This window comes from Hypanus sabinus, chromosome 29 (assembly GCF_030144855.1).
Source record: "Hypanus sabinus isolate sHypSab1 chromosome 29, sHypSab1.hap1, whole genome shotgun sequence".
NCBI classification, from domain to species: Eukaryota; Metazoa; Chordata; class Chondrichthyes; order Myliobatiformes; family Dasyatidae; genus Hypanus; species Hypanus sabinus.
In genome coordinates, this window is record NC_082734.1 from 21,642,757 (window position 1) to 21,664,300 (window position 21,544).

Here is a 21,544-nt window from a genome sequence, read left to right on the forward strand (position 1 = left end):
GTGTTCATGGATTCTGGGACCATTTAGAAATCTGATGGTAGAGAGGAAGTTGTTCCTAAAACGTTGAGAATCGGTCTTCAGGCCTCGCCGATTCCGTCCCAGAAGGTGAGGGTCCTACGTGATGGATGCCACCTTGCAGCACATTCTCCTGAAGATGTCCTCAATGGTGGACACATTGTGTCCATGTTGGAACTGGCTGCATCTACAACACTCTACAGTTTTTTCCAATCCTCATCACAGACAGTGATGCTTTCTGCTGTACATCTGGGAAAATGTGCCAGTCCTTGGTGAGATATGAAGGGTAAGGAAGCGGGAGAAGAGATATGGGTAGTGGAGGGAACAGGAAATATGAGTAGAACGGGGTAGATACTAGAAAGGAGAGGGGGTGGAAAACTGCATGAATTGGGGTGGTCGGCAGAAGAAGGGTGGGTGAGGAGGGAGTCCTGCAGTTGAGTCTCTCATGCTGGAAACAGCTGTGGAAAGAGGGAGGGGAGACCAGCGCGGTCCTAGAGTTCCTGCCCTATGACAGTGACCGATCCCTTCCCGACAGTGGTTCCTCCCCACTCAGCATCGCCCCTCTCCTCCCTCATTCACCATCCTAAATGAACCCCACACACACATGCACCCACAACTCCTCCCAGACCCTCTCTTCCTTGTTATCATTCCCCCTCCCTTAAACTCACCACCTCCTTGATGCCTCCTCCCCTTTCCCCTCCCTTCTCCCCTACAATCTCTCATTTCTTCCTCACTACTTTATCTTTGCCTCCTCCCCCCATTGAAAACTACAGCACAGAAGCAGACCCTTCAGCCCATCTAGTCCATGCCAAACCATTTAAACTGCCTAGGGCCATACCCCTGCCATCCACATACCTACCCAAACCTGAAGTGTTGAAATCGAGCTTGCATGCACCACTTACCCTGGCAGCTTGTCCCACATACGCACCACCTTCTCAGTGAAGGTGTTTCTCCTCATGTTCCCCCTTATTCACCTTTCACCCTTAGCCCATGATCTCCACATGTCATCCAACATCACCACAGTGGAAAATTCCTGCTTGCATTTACCCTATCAAAACCCCTCATAATTTTGCATACCTCTATCAAATCTTCCCTCAATCTTCTACGTTCTCAAGAATAAAGTCCTAACCTATTCAACCTTTCCCTATAACTCAGGTCCTCAAATCCCAGCAACATCTTTGTAAATTTTCTCTGCACTCTTTCAACCTTATTTACATCATTCTTGTAGGTAGGTGACCAAAACTGCACACAATACTCCACATTAGGCCTCACCAACATCTTATACAACTTCAACATAACATCCCATCTCCTGTACTCAATACATTGATTTATGAAGGCCAATGTGCTAAAAGCTTTCTTTCGACCCTATCTACCTTTGACAGCACTTTCAAGACTTATGGACTTGTATTCCCAGATCCCTTGGTTCTACCACACCCCCTCAGTGCCCTAATGTTCACTGTGTAAGACTTGTGCTGGTTGGTCCAATTGAAGTGCAACAGCTCACACTTGTCTGTATTAAATTCCATCTGCCATCTTTCAGTCCGTTTCTCCAGCTGGTACAGTTTTCCTGGCTGTCCACTGCACCCCCAATCCTGGCGTCATCTGCAAATTTGTTGATCTAGTTAACCACATTATCATCTAAATTGTTGATATATATGACAGACCCAGCACCGATCCCTGCGACACTCTAGTCACAGGCGTCCATTCAGAGAGGCAACCATCTACTACTCCTCTGGCTTCTCCACAAAGTCAATGTCTAATCCAATTTACCACCTCGTCTTGAATGCCAAGCTACTGAACCTTCCATGCAGGACCTTGTCAAATCCCTTGTGAATATTCATGTGGACAATATCCACTGCCTTTCAATAATCAACTTTCTTGGTAATTTCCTTGAAAAACTCTACAAGATTGGTTAGACACAACCTAACATGCACAAAGTCATACTGACCATCCCTAAATAATCCCTGTCTATCCGAATACTCACATCCGGTCCCTTAGAATATCTTCCAATAACTTTCCCAATGACGTCAGGCTCACTGCCCTATAATTTCCTGGTTTATTTTTACAGCCTTTCATAAACAGTGGAACATTAGCTAGCCAATGATCCTCCAGTACCTTATCTGTCACTAAAGATGATTTAAATATTTCTGCTGAGGCCCAAGTGTTTCTGCATTTGCCTCCCACAGGGTCTGAGGGAACACCTTATCAGGTCCTAGGGATTTATTTACCCTAATTTGCCCCAAGACAGCAAACACCTCCTCCTCTGTAATCTCTCCATGACCTCACTGCTTCTTTGCCTCACTTCTGTAGACCCTGTGTCCATCTCCAGAGTGAACACAGATGCAATAAAAATCCAGTTAAGATCTCCCCCATTTCTTTTGGATCTGCACATGGGTTACCATTCTGATCTTCCAGAGGACCAATTTTGTCCCTTGCAATCCTTTTGCTCTTAACATATCTATAGAATCCCTTAGGATTCTCCTTCACCTTCTCTGTAGGGCAACCTTATGCCTTCTTTTAGCCCTCCTGATTTGTTTCTTTAGTGTTCCCTTGCATTTCATATACTCCATTAAGCACCTCATTTGTTCCTCCCTACCTATACCTGCTCTCCACCTCATTTGTTCCTCCCTACCTATACCTGCTCTCCACCTCATTTCTTCCTCCCTACCTATACCTGCACTCCACCTCATTTGTTCCTCCCTACCTATACCTGCTCTCCAACCTCATTTCTTCCTCCCTACCTATACCTGCTCTCCAACCTCATTTCTTCCTCCCTACCTATACCTGCTCTCTACCTCATTTCTTCCTCCCTACCTATACCTGCTCTCCACCTCATTTCTTCCTACCTACCTATAAGGCTCTCCACCTCCTTTTGTTCCTTTACCAGGGCCTCAACATCTCTCAAAAACCAAGGTTCCCTAAACCTGTTATCTTTACCTTTTATTCTGACAGGCACATACAAGCTTTGTACTCTCAAAATTTCCCCTTTGCCAGAAAACAGCCTGATCCAATCCACACTGCCTGATCCTTTCTGATACAATCAAAATTGGCCTTTCTCCAATTTAGAATCTCGACCTGCAGACCAGACCTATCTTTTTGCATATTTACTTTGAAACTAAAGGCAACACGGTCACTAGACGCAAAGTGTTCCCATACGCAAGCTTCTGTCACCTGCCCTAAAGGCAGACCGAGTACCACACTCTCCCCAGTTCGGACTTCTGCATACTGATTAAGGAAACTTTCCTGAATACATTGACAAACTATCCCATCTAGTCCTTTTACAGCATGGGAGTCCCAGTCAATATGTGGAAAGTTAAAAATACCAACTATAATAAATTTATTTCTTGCAACAGTCTGTGATCTCTACAGATTTCTTTCCCTAAATCCCATGGACTATAATATAGCCCCATTAACGTGGTCATCTATCCTTCGGGTAGATGGAGCTCGTCAGCCTGGGAAGGCAGTCCATCTAAGAGAGGGAAACCTCTGATTTCAAACCTCTGCTGCCATACCCACTCATGAGAAAGGCTTCAGGAGTAAACCCTGAGGACAAATTCGGAGCTGGAGTCCCTAAGGCAGTCCAACATTGCCTTCAACCTCGTTCTGGCAACCCCTGCAACGTCACTGGTGCCAAGCTGTTTCGGCCCTTGCCCTTCCCTTGGACAACATCGGTATCATGGGAGAGGGGAGACATGCTGAATGGGCAACTGCCAGTCTTCCATACAATCTTCCCAGGCCTGTGCTCTGGAGAGGACTTTCCAGGTGCAGACCCAAGGTCTCGTGAGACTAACGGATGCTGCCAACATGGTCATACCTTTCTTATTCCTAAGTTCCTCATAAAGCCTCACTAGACAACTTCTCCAGTCTCTCCCAACAGAGCACTGCCATGACATTTTCCCTGACTAGTAATGCCACCCTCCTGCTCTGTTGTGTCAAAAACAACTCAACTCGAAGCTGCCAGTCCCACTCCTCCTGTAACCAAGCGTCACTAATGGCCACAGTATCATTAATCCATGTGCTGATCCATGCCCTGAGCTCATCTGCCTTTCCTACGACACTTCTTGCATTGAAACATATGCATCTCAACCTTAGTCCCTCTGTGCTCAACCTTTTGATTCCTGAGGTCCACAACCACTCCACCATCAGTTCTAGCACTCTGGATCCCATCCTCTGCAACTCCAGTATAAACACCCCTCCTCCAACCCCCACCGTGCAGCAGTAGCAACCCTTCCCAATAGGATTGCTAGTCCCCCTCCAGTTCAGGTGCAACCCATCTCTTCTGCCCTTCAGTGTAGGTCCCACCTTCTCTGGAAATCAGCCTAATGATCCAAAATCAAATGCCCTCCCTCCTACACCAACCCCTTAGTCACGTATTAAACTGTATAATCTTCCTTTCTCTGGCCTCACTAGCACATAGCATAGGTAGCAATCTTGAGATCACAACCCTGGAGGTCCTGTCCTTTAACTTAGCACCTAACTCTCTCAACTCACTTTGCAAAACCTCGTCACTCTTTCTACCTAAGTTATTGGTACCTACATGGACCACGACCTCTGGGTGTTCACCCTCTTACTTAGGAATGCTGAGGACGTGACCTGAGAAGTCCCAGACTCTGGCAACCTGGAGGAATCTCGTTCCACAGAAGCTCCTCTTTGTTCCCCTAACGAATCCCCTATCACCACAGCTCATCTCTTTTTCCCCCTTCCTAACTGAGTCACAGAGCCAGACTCAGTGCCAGAGACCTGACCAGTGATTTTCCACTGCTAGGTCATTACCCCCACGACAGTATCCAAAGTGGTACACCTGTTATTGAGGGGGTTGGCCACTTTGCACTGGCTGTTTAATCCTTTCTCCTTCCTGACAGCCACACAGTTTCGTGTGTCCTGCACCTTGGGTGTAACTACCTCTCTCTCTGTATCCTATCTATCATCCCCTCAGGCTCCCAAATGATCTGAAGTTCATCAAGTTCCAACTCTAACTACTTAACACAGATTGTTAGAAGCTGCAGCAGGTAGAGTTGTCAGGAACACTAAAGGTCTTCCTGTCTTCCCGCATCCTGCAAAAGGAGCATTCCACTATCCTGGCTGGCGCTCTACTGTTCTAACTGTGCAAATATAAAAAATAAACTGAAAAAAATCGCCTTCTCTCACGTGAGCCTTTCTGCACTGAAGCTTAGAAGAGCTTGAGCCACAAATAACCACTCTTAACACTGTCCGCTTCAACAAAGCCACTCCACTTGCTCCCGCTTTATTTTCAATTACTCTTGCCAACCAATCCTCATGGCAGATTGGCCAGTGTTCAAACACCAAACTGCCACAAAGTGATGCCTTATATAATTGGCAAACCTGAGTGAGCTACGTCTTCTCATGCCTCTGATCGTTGATTGCCTCCTTTCATCTCTCCCTCCTCCCCCCTCTGCCGGCATGGTTGTGGACAGATGAGTGTCTGAGATTGTCCTGAGAGCAACTGAACTCAGAGACACGACGGTGCTGACAGAAATTGACATTTTTATTCCCAGACTGGAGAGCTCAAGCATACGGTTCCATAGTGCCCTCACCTCGGCATCTGGGAGAGGGAGATTCCAGTCTGTGTAGTGTCCAGGGAAGGGAGATTCCCACCCCTCAGGATCAGACAGATTCCCATCCATGGGATTCCCTGAGTGCGAGACTGCGGATGGAGAACTGGGAACGGGAGACTCCCGATCCTGAGGTCAGAAGAGGACACTCCTCACACTCCTTCAACAAAGGGGAAATTTAGAAAATGGTCCAGGAAGAGAGAGCCGGCCCGCTCCTGCATTCCTGCAGCTCTGTTCCCTTGGGAGGGCGATGGGACTGGTTCAGCTGTCCCGCAGGGGAGGGAGGGGTTGGAGAGGATCTCTGTAGTCCAAGGCAGATCCCGGAGAATGGGCAGGAGAGTGAAGGAGCCAAGATCCGAGCCAGCACACAGCCTCCCCACCACAGGTCAGGAGAACCTCAGCGAGAAGGCACGGTATCCGAAGTTGGTGAAGATGTCGATGGAGCTGCTGCTACCAGCAGCAGCCAGGACCTGTGGGGATGACAGCAAGACACAGTGACAAACTGTCCTCAACACTCACCACCGCCAGGATAGAGTTACAACCCCAACCCCTACCGGGACACAGCGTCGCAACATTACCACCCCCGGGTCACAGTGACACTCCTACCCCTCTCCCACCTCAGGACCTGGTGATGGACACACTGTTCCCCCTTTCCCCACAGCCCCGCGGCGGCGCTCCCTGACCTTGTGCTCGAGAGACTGCTCGTTGACCAACAGGGAGTAGACGGTGGGGGGAGTGCAGGGCACCTGGCTCTTCACCTCCCCGGTGATCTGACAGTGGCTGATGAGGCCTCCTTCCCCCGCTGCCAGGATCTAGGCCACGAGGAGAGAGCGTGAGTTGTCCTCAGAACCTATTTGACTACCCAGCATCACGTCACTCCCTCCCCTACTCCAGACCTTCTCACTCCCTTTCCCTCCCACCTGACCCTCCTCACATCACTCGATAAACTCTATACTCCTCATTCACTCCCTCACTCACTTTCTTCCACCTCACTTTTTCTTCATTCCTTTCCCCTTTCTCCTGCCCCCTCACTCGCTTTCTCCCCATCATCCTCCCTTCCCCTCACTCCCTCTCCCCATCATCCTCCCTTCCCCTCACTCCCTCCCTTCCTCTCCCCATCACCCTCCCTTCCCCTCACTCCCTTTCCCCATCACCCTCCCTTCCCCTCACTCCCTCCCTTCCTCTCCCCATCACCCTCCCTTCCCCTCACTCCACCCTCCCTTCCCCTCACTCCCTCTCTCCATCACCCTCCCTTCCCCTCACTCCCTCTCCCCATCACCCTCCCTTCCCCTCTCTCCCTTTCCCTGTCACCCTCCCTTCCCCTCACTCCCACCCCACTCGGCCATACCAGGTCCTGATGGAGAGTGACCTGTTGCTGGCATCCCTGCAGCTGGTACACTGTGGTTGGCGTCACGGAGCGAAGGTGCCACAGTGTCAGTGCCGGCCCACCACCACACACCTGAGAGAGGGACAGACAGCAACACACAGATTGCACTAGAACATCTCAAACCATCACCCCTTGTTGCCAGCCCTCTTCCATTCCTCCTCCCCAGCCCTGGCCAATTCCCTACCTCCCTGCCCAGAGCAACCCGTACCTCCCTCCCTGGGCAGACCTTCCTCCTCCCTGGCCCTGGCCAATCCTCTACCTCCCTCCCCAGGGCAACCCCCCCAACTCCCCGGCCCATCCTCCCCCCACTGTGAGAGGTGACGTGGGAGAGCACTCACCATCCAGTCGGAGTCGGTGGTGGTCAGGCAGCCGATCCACTTGCCGTATTGGGGTCTGGAGCACTGCTGAGAGACGGGGACAGGCCCTGTTACTACCGTCTTGCTCCAGGATGGTGGGGTGGGGGTGTGAGGGGAGGGAATGATGGAGGGACGCAAGGATAGAGGGAAGGAGGGGAAGGGTGAGAGGAGGAATAAAGGAGAGAGAAGAGGAGGAGGGAGGAGGAAAACATTAAAAAATGGATGAGAGGAAGTTATGAGAGGGGAGTGTTGAGGGACTTCCTCCTTAAGGGTCCACCTACCTCATACTTGTGAGGCTCGATCATCTGCACCTGGCTGGCAATCCGTAAATCTGCAGGGCAGTAGGAGAGAGGAGGCTGGGTCAGGGGTAGAGAGTAGGCCCCACCCCATTCATTCCTACCATCTGCACTCCCAAAGGGACCCCACCCCTTTCCATTCACCCCCACCACCCACACTCCCAATGGGACCCCACCCCTTCCCATGCACTCCCACCATCCACACTCCCATTGGGAACCCACCCTTCCCATTCACCCCCACCACCCACACTCCCAATGGGACCCCATCACTTCCCATTCACCCCCACCATCCACACTCCCAATGGGACCCACCCCTTCCTATTCACTCCCAGATTTCCAAGTGTTCTCTCCGACTGCAAGTGAGCACGCATAAGCTGTTGAACCAAGCCCAGCTCTACCCCCCCCCCCCCACCCCACACCACGCTGGGGACCCACTCACCCCAAAGTCTCACTGAACCATCCTCGCTGCCGGAGATGCACTCGTTGGGGTCTCTCAGGGTCAGGCAGTGGACATAGTCGCTGTGTCCCTTCAATGTGCGCTGTGGGAAGATGGAGAACTGGTCAGGGCACCAGGAAGGTCACGTACACTGAGGTTACGGTGCTCTGAAGCCCTATAGGCAGCGCCAAATGGGGGTACAAATTGGGACTGTGGTTCGAACCGGCCACGGTTCCGGTCTGTTAATGCCATGACCAGTGGGAAGCAGCAAGTAATTGACACGATGGGACAGATGGGTTGGAGTGTGTGCATCTTAACCCTAGGAGTGTTTTGGATAAAGGTGATGAATTTAAAGCTTAGATCAGTACAATAGAAATAGGAACAGGAGTCAGTCATCTGGCCCACTAACCCTGATCTGGCTGTGGACTCAACTTCACCTACCTGCCTTTCCCCATAACCCTTAGTTCCCCTGCTACGCAAAAATCTAACCGTGTCTTAAATATATTTAATGAGCTAGCTTCTACTGTTTCCCTGCAGAGAATTCCATAGATTCACTACTCCTTAGGAAAAGCAGTTCATTCTCAGCTCCATCATAAATCTATTCTCCTGAAGCTTGAGGCTCTGTCTCCTAGTTCTAGTCTCACCTACCATTGGAAACAACTTTCCTGCCTCTATCTTATCTGTCTCTTTCATAATTTTATGATTCTATGAGATCCCCTCTCATTCTGAATTCCAGTGACTATAATCCCAAATAACTCAATCTCTCCTCAGGTTAATTCCCTCATCTCCAGAACCTCCTCTGCACTGCCAGTACATTTTTCCTCAAGTAAGGAGACAAGAAACTGCAAACAGTACTCCGGGCGTGACCTCGCCAGTACCCTGTACAGTTGCAGCATAACCTCCCTGCTCTTCAGTTGAGTCCCACAAGCAATGAAGACCATTGGCTTTCTTGATAACCTGTTGCACCTGCGAACCAACCTTTTGATTCATGCACAGGCACTCCCAAGACCCTCTGCACAACAGCATGCTGCAGTCCTTCATCATTAAAATAATCATCTGATCGTCTACAGACTCAGTGGATGACCCTACATTTACCATCTGCCAGACTCTTCCCCACTCACTCAACTTATCTATATCCCTCTGCAGACTCTCCACATCCCCATACGATTCGCTTTTGGCAATCATTTTAGAGTCAGTACGTGAAACTATGATGGTGTGGTCATTAAGAGACCTGGCTGAGGCAGGGACAGGAATGGGTGCTTAATGTTGTGGTGTTTCAATGCTTCAGAAAGTATAGAGAAGCAGGTAAAAGGAGATGGGTGAAATTGTGCACATCGCTCAGAGGGAACACGGTGGATCCATACGGGTGGAACTCAAAAATCAGAAAGGTGCAATCACTCGTATTGGATTGTACTAGGGAAGCCCCAATGCCCTCTGGAACATTGAGGAACAGGTTTGGGAAAAGTGTGAAAACAATGTGGTTGCTGTAATGAGTGGCTTCAACTTCCCTAATATAGACTAATGTAGACGCGGCAGAATTTGTTAGGTGCCTCTAAGAGATTTTTCCTAAACCAATACGTAAATAGTCCACATTGTACTGGACCTGGTGTTGGGTAATGAGCCTGGCAAGGTGACTGGCATTTCAGTGGGGAATGGTGATCCCAAACCCTTGAGATTTCATATAAATGTAGCTAAGGATAAGTATGGGAGAAGGGCCGTAGGGCCAGTGTCTGTGCTTTTGTGCTTTGTGAGTCTAGATTGATGGTGTAGGCACAGCACATCGTGGGCAGAAGGATGTTCTATGTCTCTGCTGCCTTACCACCTGTGCCATTCACCTCACCCACTCTCCATTGTGGTCCCTTGCTTCTGATGGCATTATCTCACTGGGTTTAGAGGAATTTCTTCAGCCAGAGGGTGGCGAAATATGTGCCTTATTGGATATATTTACAGTGGGGATTTTATAGGCTTTTGATTAGTAAGGGTGGCAAAGATTACAAGGAGAATGGGGTTAAGAGGCTCGTATGCCTTATGGTATTATGGGACTGGAGAGCTGGCTCAGACGTGAGGAATGATGCTGCCCCCCTCCACAGCTGGATCAGCCAGAGAGCAGGTGGGTCACCCAGCACTGTCCCCGCTCTCAGTGCACACCCACAGACCTGGGGGAGACTCACCGTGAAGGCCCCGTGCTCCAGGTCCATGATATAGACAGTGTTGTCACCACAGGCCATTAGCAGACTGTTGTCCTGGAAGGAAGAGGGAGAGAGAGAGTGTGAGGAGGAGGAAGAGGTATTACTGAGAGCTGTCTGGTGGGAGGGGAAGTGTAAGGGGGTGACTGAGGAATCATTGGTGGACAATGTTCCCTCTAATTTCTAATGACCAGTGTGCTGTACAATTTTTTTGTCCAGTAACAACAATATGTGCGCACTGAATAATTTCTTCAATTAAGAACAGTGCAAATAAGCCTGTTCTAAAATCTGTAGACAAATCATCACAAACTCCACATTGTCAACACCGTCTGCATCAGAAACCAAAGAGGAAACGTGACTGTGTATGATAGTGAAATATACTTAACATGCCAACGGGGTAGAGGGTGACAACTTTTTGTGCGCTAGTCGCAAAAGCTGTGTGCGCGCACACCTTAGAGGGAACGTTGTTTGTGGGTGAGGGGGAGGCAAGGCAAAAGAAATGGTGAACATGAGAGTTGGAGAGACTGTGGTGAGCGAGTGGTAGAGGTGGTAGGGCAGGAGAGACAGAGGGAGGGGGTGTGAAGGAGAAATGGGGGAAGGAGAGACAGATGGAGGGGGGAGGGGAGATGGAGGGAGGGGGTGGACCTGGAAGTTGGGCAGGACCCTGCCCTGGGCAACAGTGACACCATACAACTTGTCGAGCTTCTCATCATTGTGGAAGGTGAGCAGCAGGTGGCAGGGATGATCCTCCTCTTGTTGTCAAGGACTGTGTTATTAGCCAGCTCTAAGATCTTAGCCATCAGGTACTCAAGAACTGCCGCAAGCTCCTGCTCCCACTTGGTCAAAGGAGCCTGTGCATATGGCCTGCTGGGAACTGCAACGCTAGCTCAAGATGAGAGGGTCTCAGTTTTGGTGCCACTGTTCCCAACAGTTTTGCCTCGCCCTTTACCCCACCCAGAGGTGGAATCCCTGGGCTGGATGTTGGAAGAATCCCTCCAAAACTGCCCTCTTCCATTCATGCATGACACCATGGGTGCTCAGAGCTCCAGGACACCTGGTAGTGTTTGCCTTTTATACCTCACCGTAAATAAGTCATCAGTGCCCTCCTCCCTCACCCACAGCACAAACAGCAGGTGCCAGAAAAAGATTACACTGCAAAGGAGACGCCTCTCAAATTTGTGAGTTTGGATTTTATTTGTCCCAAGAAGGCAAGATGAGGAAGGAGGAGCTCATTGGTAAACAAAGACTGGACGTGGCTGAGGACGATCTGCCATGTGAGAGTGGTCACCACCTCCAATTATGGAACATTCCCTTTTACTGAGATCCCCCTACTGAGGGACTGACGCACAACTTGTCGGTCCTCAGGTAGAAGAAAGCCCTTCCCAAACTTCTTTTCAAAACCCGAATGCCATCTACACCAACTATGGCCTCCGAGCACACCTCAAGGTTCATTTCAGAGCATATCGTGCATTGCACTCTACAATCATCCTCCACCATCTGAAACAGGACCTAGAGGCAGCCACCTTCACATGGTTCCCCGGAGGTCTGAGTCTCACAGGAGACCAGTCCAACGTGGTGGCACTGCAGTCCGAAACAGAGCAAAAATGAATAGAATGAATGCTGCTGAAGTATAGGCAGCAGCTAGTCACTGGAAGTCACTCAGTCACTGTTAGTCCCCAGTAGTCACTGAAACGGGTTGTGTTCCTAGAAGGAAAAGTTTGGAACTACTCACAGTTCAGCCATTGCTGTGGCATCGGCAGTTCCTGCCTACTTGGCCATCTCAAATCCCACGGAAAGCTGGGAAAAAAAAACACTGGCGACCCAAGATGAACCTTTGCATTTAGATAGCAAGATATATTGGAAATCTTTTGTTGCTGAGGCAGTAGAAAAATATGTCTGTCTCAGTGGTCCGCTTTGGAAGACACCAATAATTTCCTACGCCAGGAAAGGCTCTGCCAGTCCCAGAAACTCCACAGGCATCAAAGGGTTAAGATGTCCAGAGAAGACTCCTCTACCCACACATGACAAGGCAGGAGGGAGTATGTTTGTTCTGATGTTAATTGAAAAACAAACAATAATTCTTTCCCTTCAATGTAAAATGTCTTCCTGGCAAGTTGCCATTTGCTGCAGTGAGACACCATAAAAGTTAGCAGCTGCCAACAAACACAGTCCAAACGGGCAGCAAAACTCCAAAAGAAGCCCCTTCACTGGAATATCCACAACTCCCTCGATGTTTCAAGATAACCTTATCCAATGGTTTCCTTTCACTCTCTCCCACCTTCACACGAACAGCTGCACTCTATCTAAACTCGGGATTGTGTGATGCGACAACAAGGAGAGAGATTCGTCCTGTGTCTGACCCCAGGAGTGTGTGATGGGACAATGCAGAGGGAGATTCACCCTGAGTATGTGATGGGACAATGTGGAGGGACATTCACTCCGTGTCTGACCCCAAGGGCGTGTGATAGGATAATACGGAAGGAGTTTCACCCTGTGTCTGACCCTGGGAATGTGTGATGGAACAGTGCAGAGGGAGCTTCACTCTGTATTTGATCCTGGGAGTACGTGACGGATGGTGCAGAGGAAACCTCAGTGTCTGACCCCAGGTGTGTGTGATAGGATGGTGCAAAGGGAGCTTCACTCTGCAACTGACTGCAGGAGTGTAACAGGATGGTGCAAAGACAGTTTCACTCTGTGCATGAAACCCATGAGTGGGTGGTGGAACTGCACAGAGGGAGCCTCACCCCGTGTCAACCCTGGAACACGTTCTAGCAGCCTTACCTCTTGGTTGAGAATCAAGCTGTTTATCTCTGGGATGTCCAAACGTGTCCTGTGGAGGAACAGAACTGTGAGTCAATGGGGTTGTAAAACAGCCACAACTAGTCCTGGACAGTTTCCACAGTACACGTGTCTCTTTAAGGCCAGGCATGGATAATGGAGCACCAAGGGCTGGAGGAGAAGAGAGGGGTGTAGATTTTCCCTCAGAGGTTCACCTGGACCATGGCACTGCACAGAAAGGAAACGCCTGTCAAATGCAAAATCCCGGAAGCCTCCTGCAAGTGAGGATAAAGGACAACTCTGCAGTGGCCTCCTGCAGGATATTAGTCTCAAAAAGAGGAGCATGGTCAAAAAGAGGAGATGGGGCATGGTCCAATTGGAGATGTGGATGGTGAGCATGAACGAGATGGGGTGGAGTCCTATTGAGACTGCACCAATTTATATACAGCACTAATTGTTTTTTACACACACACACACACACACACAGTCCAGTACATTCTAAGCGGCTGCTCCAATTAGTCAATTTCATGGAAATAGTTAAAAAGATTTAAAAAAGACAAACTGAGTCACAAATTATGCAATTAAATGAATTACAGAACAAATTAGAACACTGTAATAGTACTACAGTACAATTAAAACTGTGTATTAGTTCCTAATAGTTACTGACGGAGGAATTAATCCATTCTATGCAATAAACAAAATCAGCGCAGACACTTAGTGCAGATAATGGACTGCCTTCATACAATGCTATCAATGACTGGATCCTCCAAATCTTCATTTTCATTGCAACATTCAACATGATTGACAATACCTTCAAATTCTTTGTCGTTCCTAACTTGTTGAAGTAGTAAAAATAGTTTGATTTTTCACTCCCGGCTGTTTCTGGCAACTCCATGCCTGAATGTTTGAAAGTGCTGGGAGCCAAACAGTTCAGAATTGTCCTGCTGCTCATTTCTGTGCGTGCGACTGACGCTAGTTAGAACCTGTTAGGCAACTGTCTCCCACCCCAATTACGCAGCATAGTGTCCCAAATAAATGAAGGACACCCAGCAATTTTATCAATGAGTTTTTTTAAAGGGTGGTTCCAAATAAGTGGCTGCCCCAATTAACGGGAATACACTGTATATAAGAAATGAGAAAATACTGTATATATTTATTTCTTACTCACTTATAGTCATTTTTCCTATTATATATTGCAATGTACTGCCGTCGTAAAACAACAAATTTCACAACATATTCTGGTGATATTAAACCTGATTCTGATTGGGAAAAGGTGGGGTCTTATCGGGTGTGCAGGTGATGGGAAAGGGGTAGGGTCCCATTGGGAGAGAATGGGATGGAATTGGTAATCAGGAGGTAAACACTTACCCAAATGCAGGACGTCGACACCAAACCTCCTTGCAGCTCTGAAAAAAAATCATTACCTTGTTTGACACATTGTGGGATCAGGTGTTGAATACTCTGCCCTCTCCCCCCCCACCCCACTCCCCGAGATAAGGTATCAGACACATCATCCTCTCCTACCTCCCCTGGGACCTGGTGTCAGGCACACCATCCTTTCCCCTCCAGGTGTCAGACACATCATCCTCCCCCTCTGGGACCAAGCGACACTGTTCTCACCCCGCCCTAGGCATCAGGCACACCATCCTTTCCCCTCCAGGTGTCAGGCACATCATCCTTCCCCTCTGGGACCAAGCGACACTGTTCTCACCCCGCCCTGGGCATCAGGCACACTATCCTTTCCCCTCCAGGTGTCAGACACATCGTCCTCTGCTCCCCAGGTTCAGTATGGGATACCTAATCGGTAGACTAGGCTGTGACACCACTCCCATCCCCACACACCTTTTTGATGAGGTCATTCCAGTTCCAGGCCTTGACATCTCCTGTTCCAGAGCTTAGCAGGTGGCGGCTGGTGGAGACCAGGCTGTACACAGGGCCTTCGTGAGCTGTGGGGGCAGAAGTAGGTCAATGAGACATCCCTCACACCCTCCCAACGCACGGTCCCGAGGTCAGGCAGAGTGAGACTCCCTCCACGCTCCCAGGGTCAGCCAAAGTTCTGATTGAGCTGGAAGATATTGAGGATGAAGTTTTTCAGATACATTGTTGGAGTGAGTGACTGTTTCCGTGTGTAGGCTTCTGGTGTGAGCTTTTCCACCGGTTTGGACTGCATTTGTTGGCAGCTGCTAACTATGTAGCTTCTCGCTATGGCCACTGACAACTTGCCAGGAAGGTGAGGGACAGCAGGGTGAAAAGCCTTCAGGGGATAGCGGGACACAAGGTGGCTCTGCCACCACAGGACACAGAAGTGAAAGAGCATTCTCACTCCTTCTGGGGGTTTTTGGTGAACAGCAGCTCTGCTCTCACTGGGAAGGGAGCTGGTGCTGAGGCTTATGAAGCTCACCGTGGCTGGTCTCAACGTGAACAACAGCAGGGGTTCTCTCCGCAGATTTAACTATCTCTCAGGGATGGGAGTTCATCGATGATTTTCCCGCACGAAACTCATACCATTCCAGGAGACGAGTCCACTTGGCTCCTGGAGTGGCAGGGAGGGGTCTACATGAGCCACCTCAGCTCCATCTCTGGTGGGTGGCGACCTTGCTGGCCCTGACTTCCCGGCCAGAAATCAATAAAGTCCAGGATATTGTTCCCATACGTCTGCTCCACCTTGCTATGTGCCTGGATGACATACCACTGCTCCTTGTCAACTCATATGTCCACAGGTGCGAGGTGTTTTGCAGATGCACCCGTTCCATTAGGTGTCCCACCCTGCCGAGCTCCATCGACCCAGGGGACTGCGTTACCCTTGGGAGAGATTTCAACTGTACCCTCGAGGAGAGGACCACTCTGGTCTCCAGCGTCAGTGAAGAAGTTAAAGGAGCTAGTGGGCTCCTTTGATTTGGTACACCTGGTGGAACCTTCATCCCAACACTTGCGCCATCCCGACAAGTTCTGAAGTGGGGGAGCTTCCTGCGTTGACTGCCTCTATATTTCTCAGGCATACATCTCCCATGTATCAACAGCCCAGCATATCACACAAACCAATCTTATGTCCTTGGACTCACTTTACACCGCACGCTGTCGGAGCAGTGCTGTCAAGATAATCAAGGACACGACCCACCCAGCCAACATACTTTTTATCCCTCTTCCCTCTGGGAGAAGGTTCAGGAGCTTGAAGACTCATACAGCCAGATTTGGGAACAGCTTCTTTCCAACTGTGGTAAGACTGCTGAATGGATCCTAACCCGGATCTGGGCCATACCTTCCAACTGTCCGGACCTGTCTCTCTGTTTTATTTATGATTTATAATTTAATCTGAATTTTTATTATATTTACTAATTATTTGTACTCTAGGGAGCATGAAGCACAGAATCAAATATCGCTGTGATGATTGTACGTTCTAGTACCAATTGCTTGGTGACAATAAAGTAATATCAGGCGCCTCCATGCGGACAGAACCATGCCCAGACAACACCTCATATGGTTAGAGTTCACTCCTCTGAATTTGCACTTGGGGTTCAGGTACTGGCATTTTAACAACCGGATGTTCTGGGCCTCTTGGGAGACTGGAGGATTTCTGCTTCCTATGGTTTTGGTGAGATGCATGTCCGGTTTCTATGCTGGGAGTACACTAAGGGTTTGACAAGAGGTGGGGCTCTGAGATCAAACGGCATGAGAGAGAGCTGCTCGACTTCGGAGTCCCATCTTCGTCCCACCATCCGGTATCTTCAGCTGTGGCAGAAATACCAGGAGAAGGATGCACTGAAGGATCTGCAGCTCAGGCACTTCTAAGGTACTTATGTGAGGTCCCAGATCCAAATCCTGCAGGACTTGCACTCTTCTACTTGTTGGAAAAATGTCGGGGAGTCTGAAAGCAGGTAGTGGAGTCAGGAGCAACACACATGCTGGAGGAACTCAGCAGGCCAGGCAGCATCAACGGAGAAGAGTACAGTCGACATTTCGAGCTGAGACCCTTCAGCAGGACTGGAGAAAAATTGCTGGGGAGTAGATTTTAAAGGTGGGGGAGAGGACAGAGAAGCACAATGCGATTGGTGAAATCAGGAGGGGGAGGGATGAAGTAAAGAGCTGGGAAGCTGATTGGTGAAAGAAATACAGGCTGGAGAAGGGGGAGTCTGATAGAGAGGACAGAGGCCATGAAGAAAGAAAAGAGGGAGGAGCACCGGAGGGAGCAAGGAGACAAGGTGAGAGAGGGAATGGGGGGGGACATCACCAGAAGTTCAAAAAATTGATGTTCATGCTATCAGGCTGCAGCCTCTATTTGCACGTCTGAGGGGGCTATTTCTCACTTTCTGGCTGCATTTTAGCCGCACCCTCTTCACCTTTGGTCATCCAGGAAGGAGGAGGATGTCCTAGTTAACCTGCTTCTCGGGCTGGCTAGGATAGTTATCTGTGGGTCCTAGAGATGGGCAGCGGAGGATTCTGCCCAGGCTAACTGCCTGGCAATGTTCAGGGAACACACCTGTGCCTGGGTAGCTGTGGAAAAGGAACATGCAGCATCCACAGGTAACATAAAGGTGCTTCAAAAGCATTAAGCACCACAGGAGATAAACACCATCCCTGATGAACATGGGAATGTGTTAGTTTAGTCCATGTTCATCATGATCTCTCTGGGTTTTGTTTGCAATGTGATTGTACTGTAGTGGTATGAATGTGTAATAAACGTACTTCGTTAAAATAAAAGGCCAGACACTGAGTTTTTCTTTCCTACCTTGGAATATGAAGATAGGTTTCTGATTTTCTTCTGTTGCTTCTATACTCAGGGCGGCTGAGAGGCTGGAGGAGAAATAGAGGTGTCACTGCAGGTCATCCATTAGAGGGAAGGTGGGGACAGCAGCTCGCGAGCTGGGGTCAAGGGTCCTAGGATGACATCACAGGGTAGGTAGGGGTCGGGGGTCATGTACAGATACATGAGGGTAAGGAGGGGAGGATCATAGGGAGGGTCCTAGGCTGGTCAGAGGGTTGTGGGAGGATCAAGGGGAAAGATCGGTGCGCAGGATTAAAGTGACAAGCCGAGGTGAAAGTGCAAAGGTGCGACACGGCAAGGTCAGGGTGGGGCAGCAGGAGGTCAAAGGGGAAGTGTTAGTGGGGCTGGAGTCAAAGGTGGAGAAGGAGCAATGGGACTCTGGTCAAGGGACAAGGGTCAGCAGGGCTATCATCAATTCTCTGTGGTTAAGAGGCAAAGGTCAGCTTGATTGGGGTCAAAGCAGAAGGGTGGGCACGGCCAGGATCACAGGGAAAGAGTGGCTATGTGGGATGGTAGGGAAGAATGGCGGGGCCAGCTCAACACCAGTGCACGGCTACCTGAAGATTCCAATCTGCCCATAGTTGTTGCCAGCGGCCAGGTACCGACCACAAGGTGAGAAGCTGAGGGAGAAGACGGTCAGATGCAGCAGCTCCAGCCGGTGCTGAACCTCTGCCTGCAACGGGAGAGAGTCACAGTCATCGATGGGACAGAGCCCAGGGCCAACAGCAGTTAGGCCCAACTGACCCCTGCCGGCCCATCCAAGCTAATCCTGCACCCGGCCAATAACTCTCTAAATCTTTGCTGTCCATCTCTTAAATGTTGTGAATGTATCGGTCTCAACCAGTTCCTCTGCCACCTCAACAGACCACCCTCTGGGTGAAGAAGTACCTAAAAACATAGAAATGTACAGCACATTACTGGCCCTTCGGCCCACAAAATTGTGCTGACCATGTAACCTACTCTAGAAACGGCCGAGAATTTCCCTATTGCATAGCCCTCTATTCTTCTAAGCTCCATGTACTTCTTAAAAGTCTCTAGTGTATCCCCTCTCTACCACCATCGCTGGCAGTGCATTCCACGCACCCACCAGTCTGTGTGGAAAAACCTTCCTCTGACATCCCCTTTGACCCTACTTCCAAGCACATGAAAACTATGCCCCCCTGTGTTAGCAATTTCAACCCTGGGAAAAAGCCTCGGGCTATCCACACGATAGCCATCAAGTAATCCATTAGGTTCATGTTAAACTTCTCCCCTTATACCTTAAAACCGTGCACTCTAGTTTTAGACCCCCTTACCCTGCGAGGCACAGACATAACCACCCAACTTATTTACATCTCTAGAGAGCAAGCGAGGGATAAAGAGGGAGACGGAGAGAGGGGGGAGGGTAGAGGGAGAGGGACAGATTTTTGAACAGACAACTCAGATGCTAAATTCAGAGATTTGAACTCACAATCTACCTTGTTATGGCCTTACACCATATTTTCTGCCTTCACTGCACTTTCTCTGAAACCGTAACATTTTATTCTGCATTCTGTTATTGCCTTTTCCTCGTACAACCTTGATGCACTGATTGTGATGAAATGATTTGCATGGATGGCACGTGGGACAAGACTTTCACTGTACCACAGTACATGTGACAATGGTAAACCAATTTACCAAATCCAATTGCAATATCTGATGCTGCTGCAGGTAAGTTTTTCACTGCACATGTACATACATATACTTGCATGCGTGACAGTAAACTCTTTAATGATGACCTTCCCAAGATCAGCTGCCAGGAATTAAGGGACCTGGCTTCGGAGACAGTGGAGCCATTGGCTGAAGTCTTGTCTTTAAGTCTCACCAAGTTCTGGGTTGAAAACTGTAAGGGCGATCCTGTCATTCACTGCAATTTCTCTGTGGCTGTGACCCTTTATTCTGGATTCTATTAGTTTTATCTGATCCTACCTTAATGAACTGTGTAATGAATTGATCTGTTTGAACAGTAAGCAAGACAATAATAAACCAATTCTAGCCTCTACCCCTCCCTTTCCAATACTGACAAAGGGTCTTGGCCCAAAACATTGACTGTTTATTCTCATCCATAAATGTGGCCTGACCTGTTGATTTCCTCCAGCATTTTGTGTGTGTTACCCAATTCACCATACTATGCCTCTTAGACAAACCTCCCTCAGCCTCCAGCAATCCAGGGAAATCAGTCCCAGCCTCTCCAAACTCACCCCAGATCTAAACCCCTCCAAATCCATTTAATGGGACAGTAAGTCTCCTCGGCCCTCACCAGTGCAATCCTTCCTGTAGCATGCTGGCCAATGTAAGATCAAAAGAGGCTTTAGAGAATTGTAGGTTCAGCCAGTTCTATCACAGGCTCAACCTTCCCCACTATTGATAATTTAAAGAGATGATGCCTCAAGAAGGCAGCATCCATCGTTTTGGACCCTCTCCACCACAGACAAGCCCTCGTCTTGTTACGGCCACACAGGGAGGAGGTACAGGAGCCTGAAGGTGCACAAAACATTTTAGGAACAGCTCTTCCCCCTCTGCCATCAGATTTCTGAACGGTCCAGGAACACTACCTGTGTATTCCTCTTCTGCAATTCTTTCATAACACTTAATAATTTATATGTCTTGCACTGTACTGCTGCCACAGAACAACAAATTTCACAACATATGTGGCTGATAATAAACCTGATTCTAATGTGCCAGTCTTGTTGCCAATTCATGCTAAATATCCTTTTCTCTATATCATCCCTATCCTTTCATTCCCTTCAGACTGGGGCAGTCTTGGGCGATGTAAAAGATTAGGCAAATACGGGCAGGGAAATAGCAGATAAATTTTAAGATTCTGCACTTTGGGAGGTCAGCGTAAGGTGATAGTAAAAAGCCATCGTAGAACCCTTAAGAGTGTTGTTGTGCAAAGGAATCCAAGTCCACAGCTCTCTGAAAGTGGATCGGGTGGTAACGAAGGCATGCAGCACGCTTCCCTTTATAATTTGACGCACTGAGTTCATGAGTTTGGAAATTTACACAGCTTTTCAAAACTCGGGTTCAATCCGCTAACCGCTCCGTTACTCGTAACGCCCGGACCCTTAACTTCCTCCAGGCCATCACCAGCATCCCCGACCCCAATCACCGCTCAGCCCCCTTCGTTACCCCGGTTCCCCCGATGTCCCCGACCACTAAGTGCCAGACCCCCATTACCTCTCAGCCCTGAGCCTCTCGTACCCCCGACACCATCCTCATTTCCCCGACTCTCCTGCCCCTTCTCATTGTCCCAGAACCTCCCGTTACCCCCGATCCTGGTCACCCTTTTGCCCCTTGTCCGCTCCCCAGACCCGGACACCTACAACATTTACCACGGCCGCCATCACCGGAGCGCATGCGCGCCGCCGCTCTCCGCTCGAACCGGCGCCCGGCATCAAAAAGAAGCCAAACAATTTCCTCTAGTTTAAAGATTTTAAAAAAATACTTGTTGGCCGAATTCAGAACCTGAAAACGTGTGTAAAATAAAACAATTATCGCCTGCGGAGAGCGGCTGGTCCCTGCGGAGCATTCTGGGAGTGCAGACTCCTTTCACTTCGAAGCGTAGAAATAACAGAACAAACGATATTCCTTCAACACTTGTCACAATAAAGTTTCTGTGCCGAGTCGGGGCAAAAAATATCATCTTTTTTACCCGGAGGTTGAGGGGGTAAAGAGAGCGGAGAAAACGCCTTTGGTTGCTATGGCGAGGCGGCGGCGCCCTCTGAACCCGGCTA

General features: G+C 49.2%; 1 protein-coding gene across 2 annotated transcripts; it reads right to left on the reverse strand.

Moving 5' to 3' along the window:
• Window positions 1–5,503: 5,503 nt before the first annotated feature.
• thoc6 (THO complex 6) lies at window positions 5,504–21,273 on the reverse strand. Of its 2 annotated transcripts, none has more exons than XM_059953912.1 (13): window positions 21,143–21,273; window positions 18,347–18,462; window positions 17,754–17,818; window positions 14,870–14,973; window positions 14,396–14,433; window positions 13,031–13,079; window positions 10,235–10,306; window positions 8,067–8,166; window positions 7,613–7,662; window positions 7,314–7,379; window positions 6,937–7,047; window positions 6,272–6,400; window positions 5,504–6,058 (listed from the first exon to the last, which is right to left on the reverse strand). In XM_059953912.1, the coding sequence occupies exons 1-13, from the start codon at window positions 21,203–21,205 to the stop codon at window positions 5,975–5,977; spliced, it is 1,047 nt and encodes a 348-aa protein (XP_059809895.1). In that variant the 5' UTR covers window positions 21,206–21,273; the 3' UTR covers window positions 5,504–5,974. The 2 variants fall into 2 exon arrangements, with proteins under 2 accessions (XP_059809895.1, XP_059809894.1); XM_059953911.1 differs by having other exon boundaries at window positions 21,134–21,242.
• Between the last annotated feature and the right edge of the window lie 271 nt (window positions 21,274–21,544).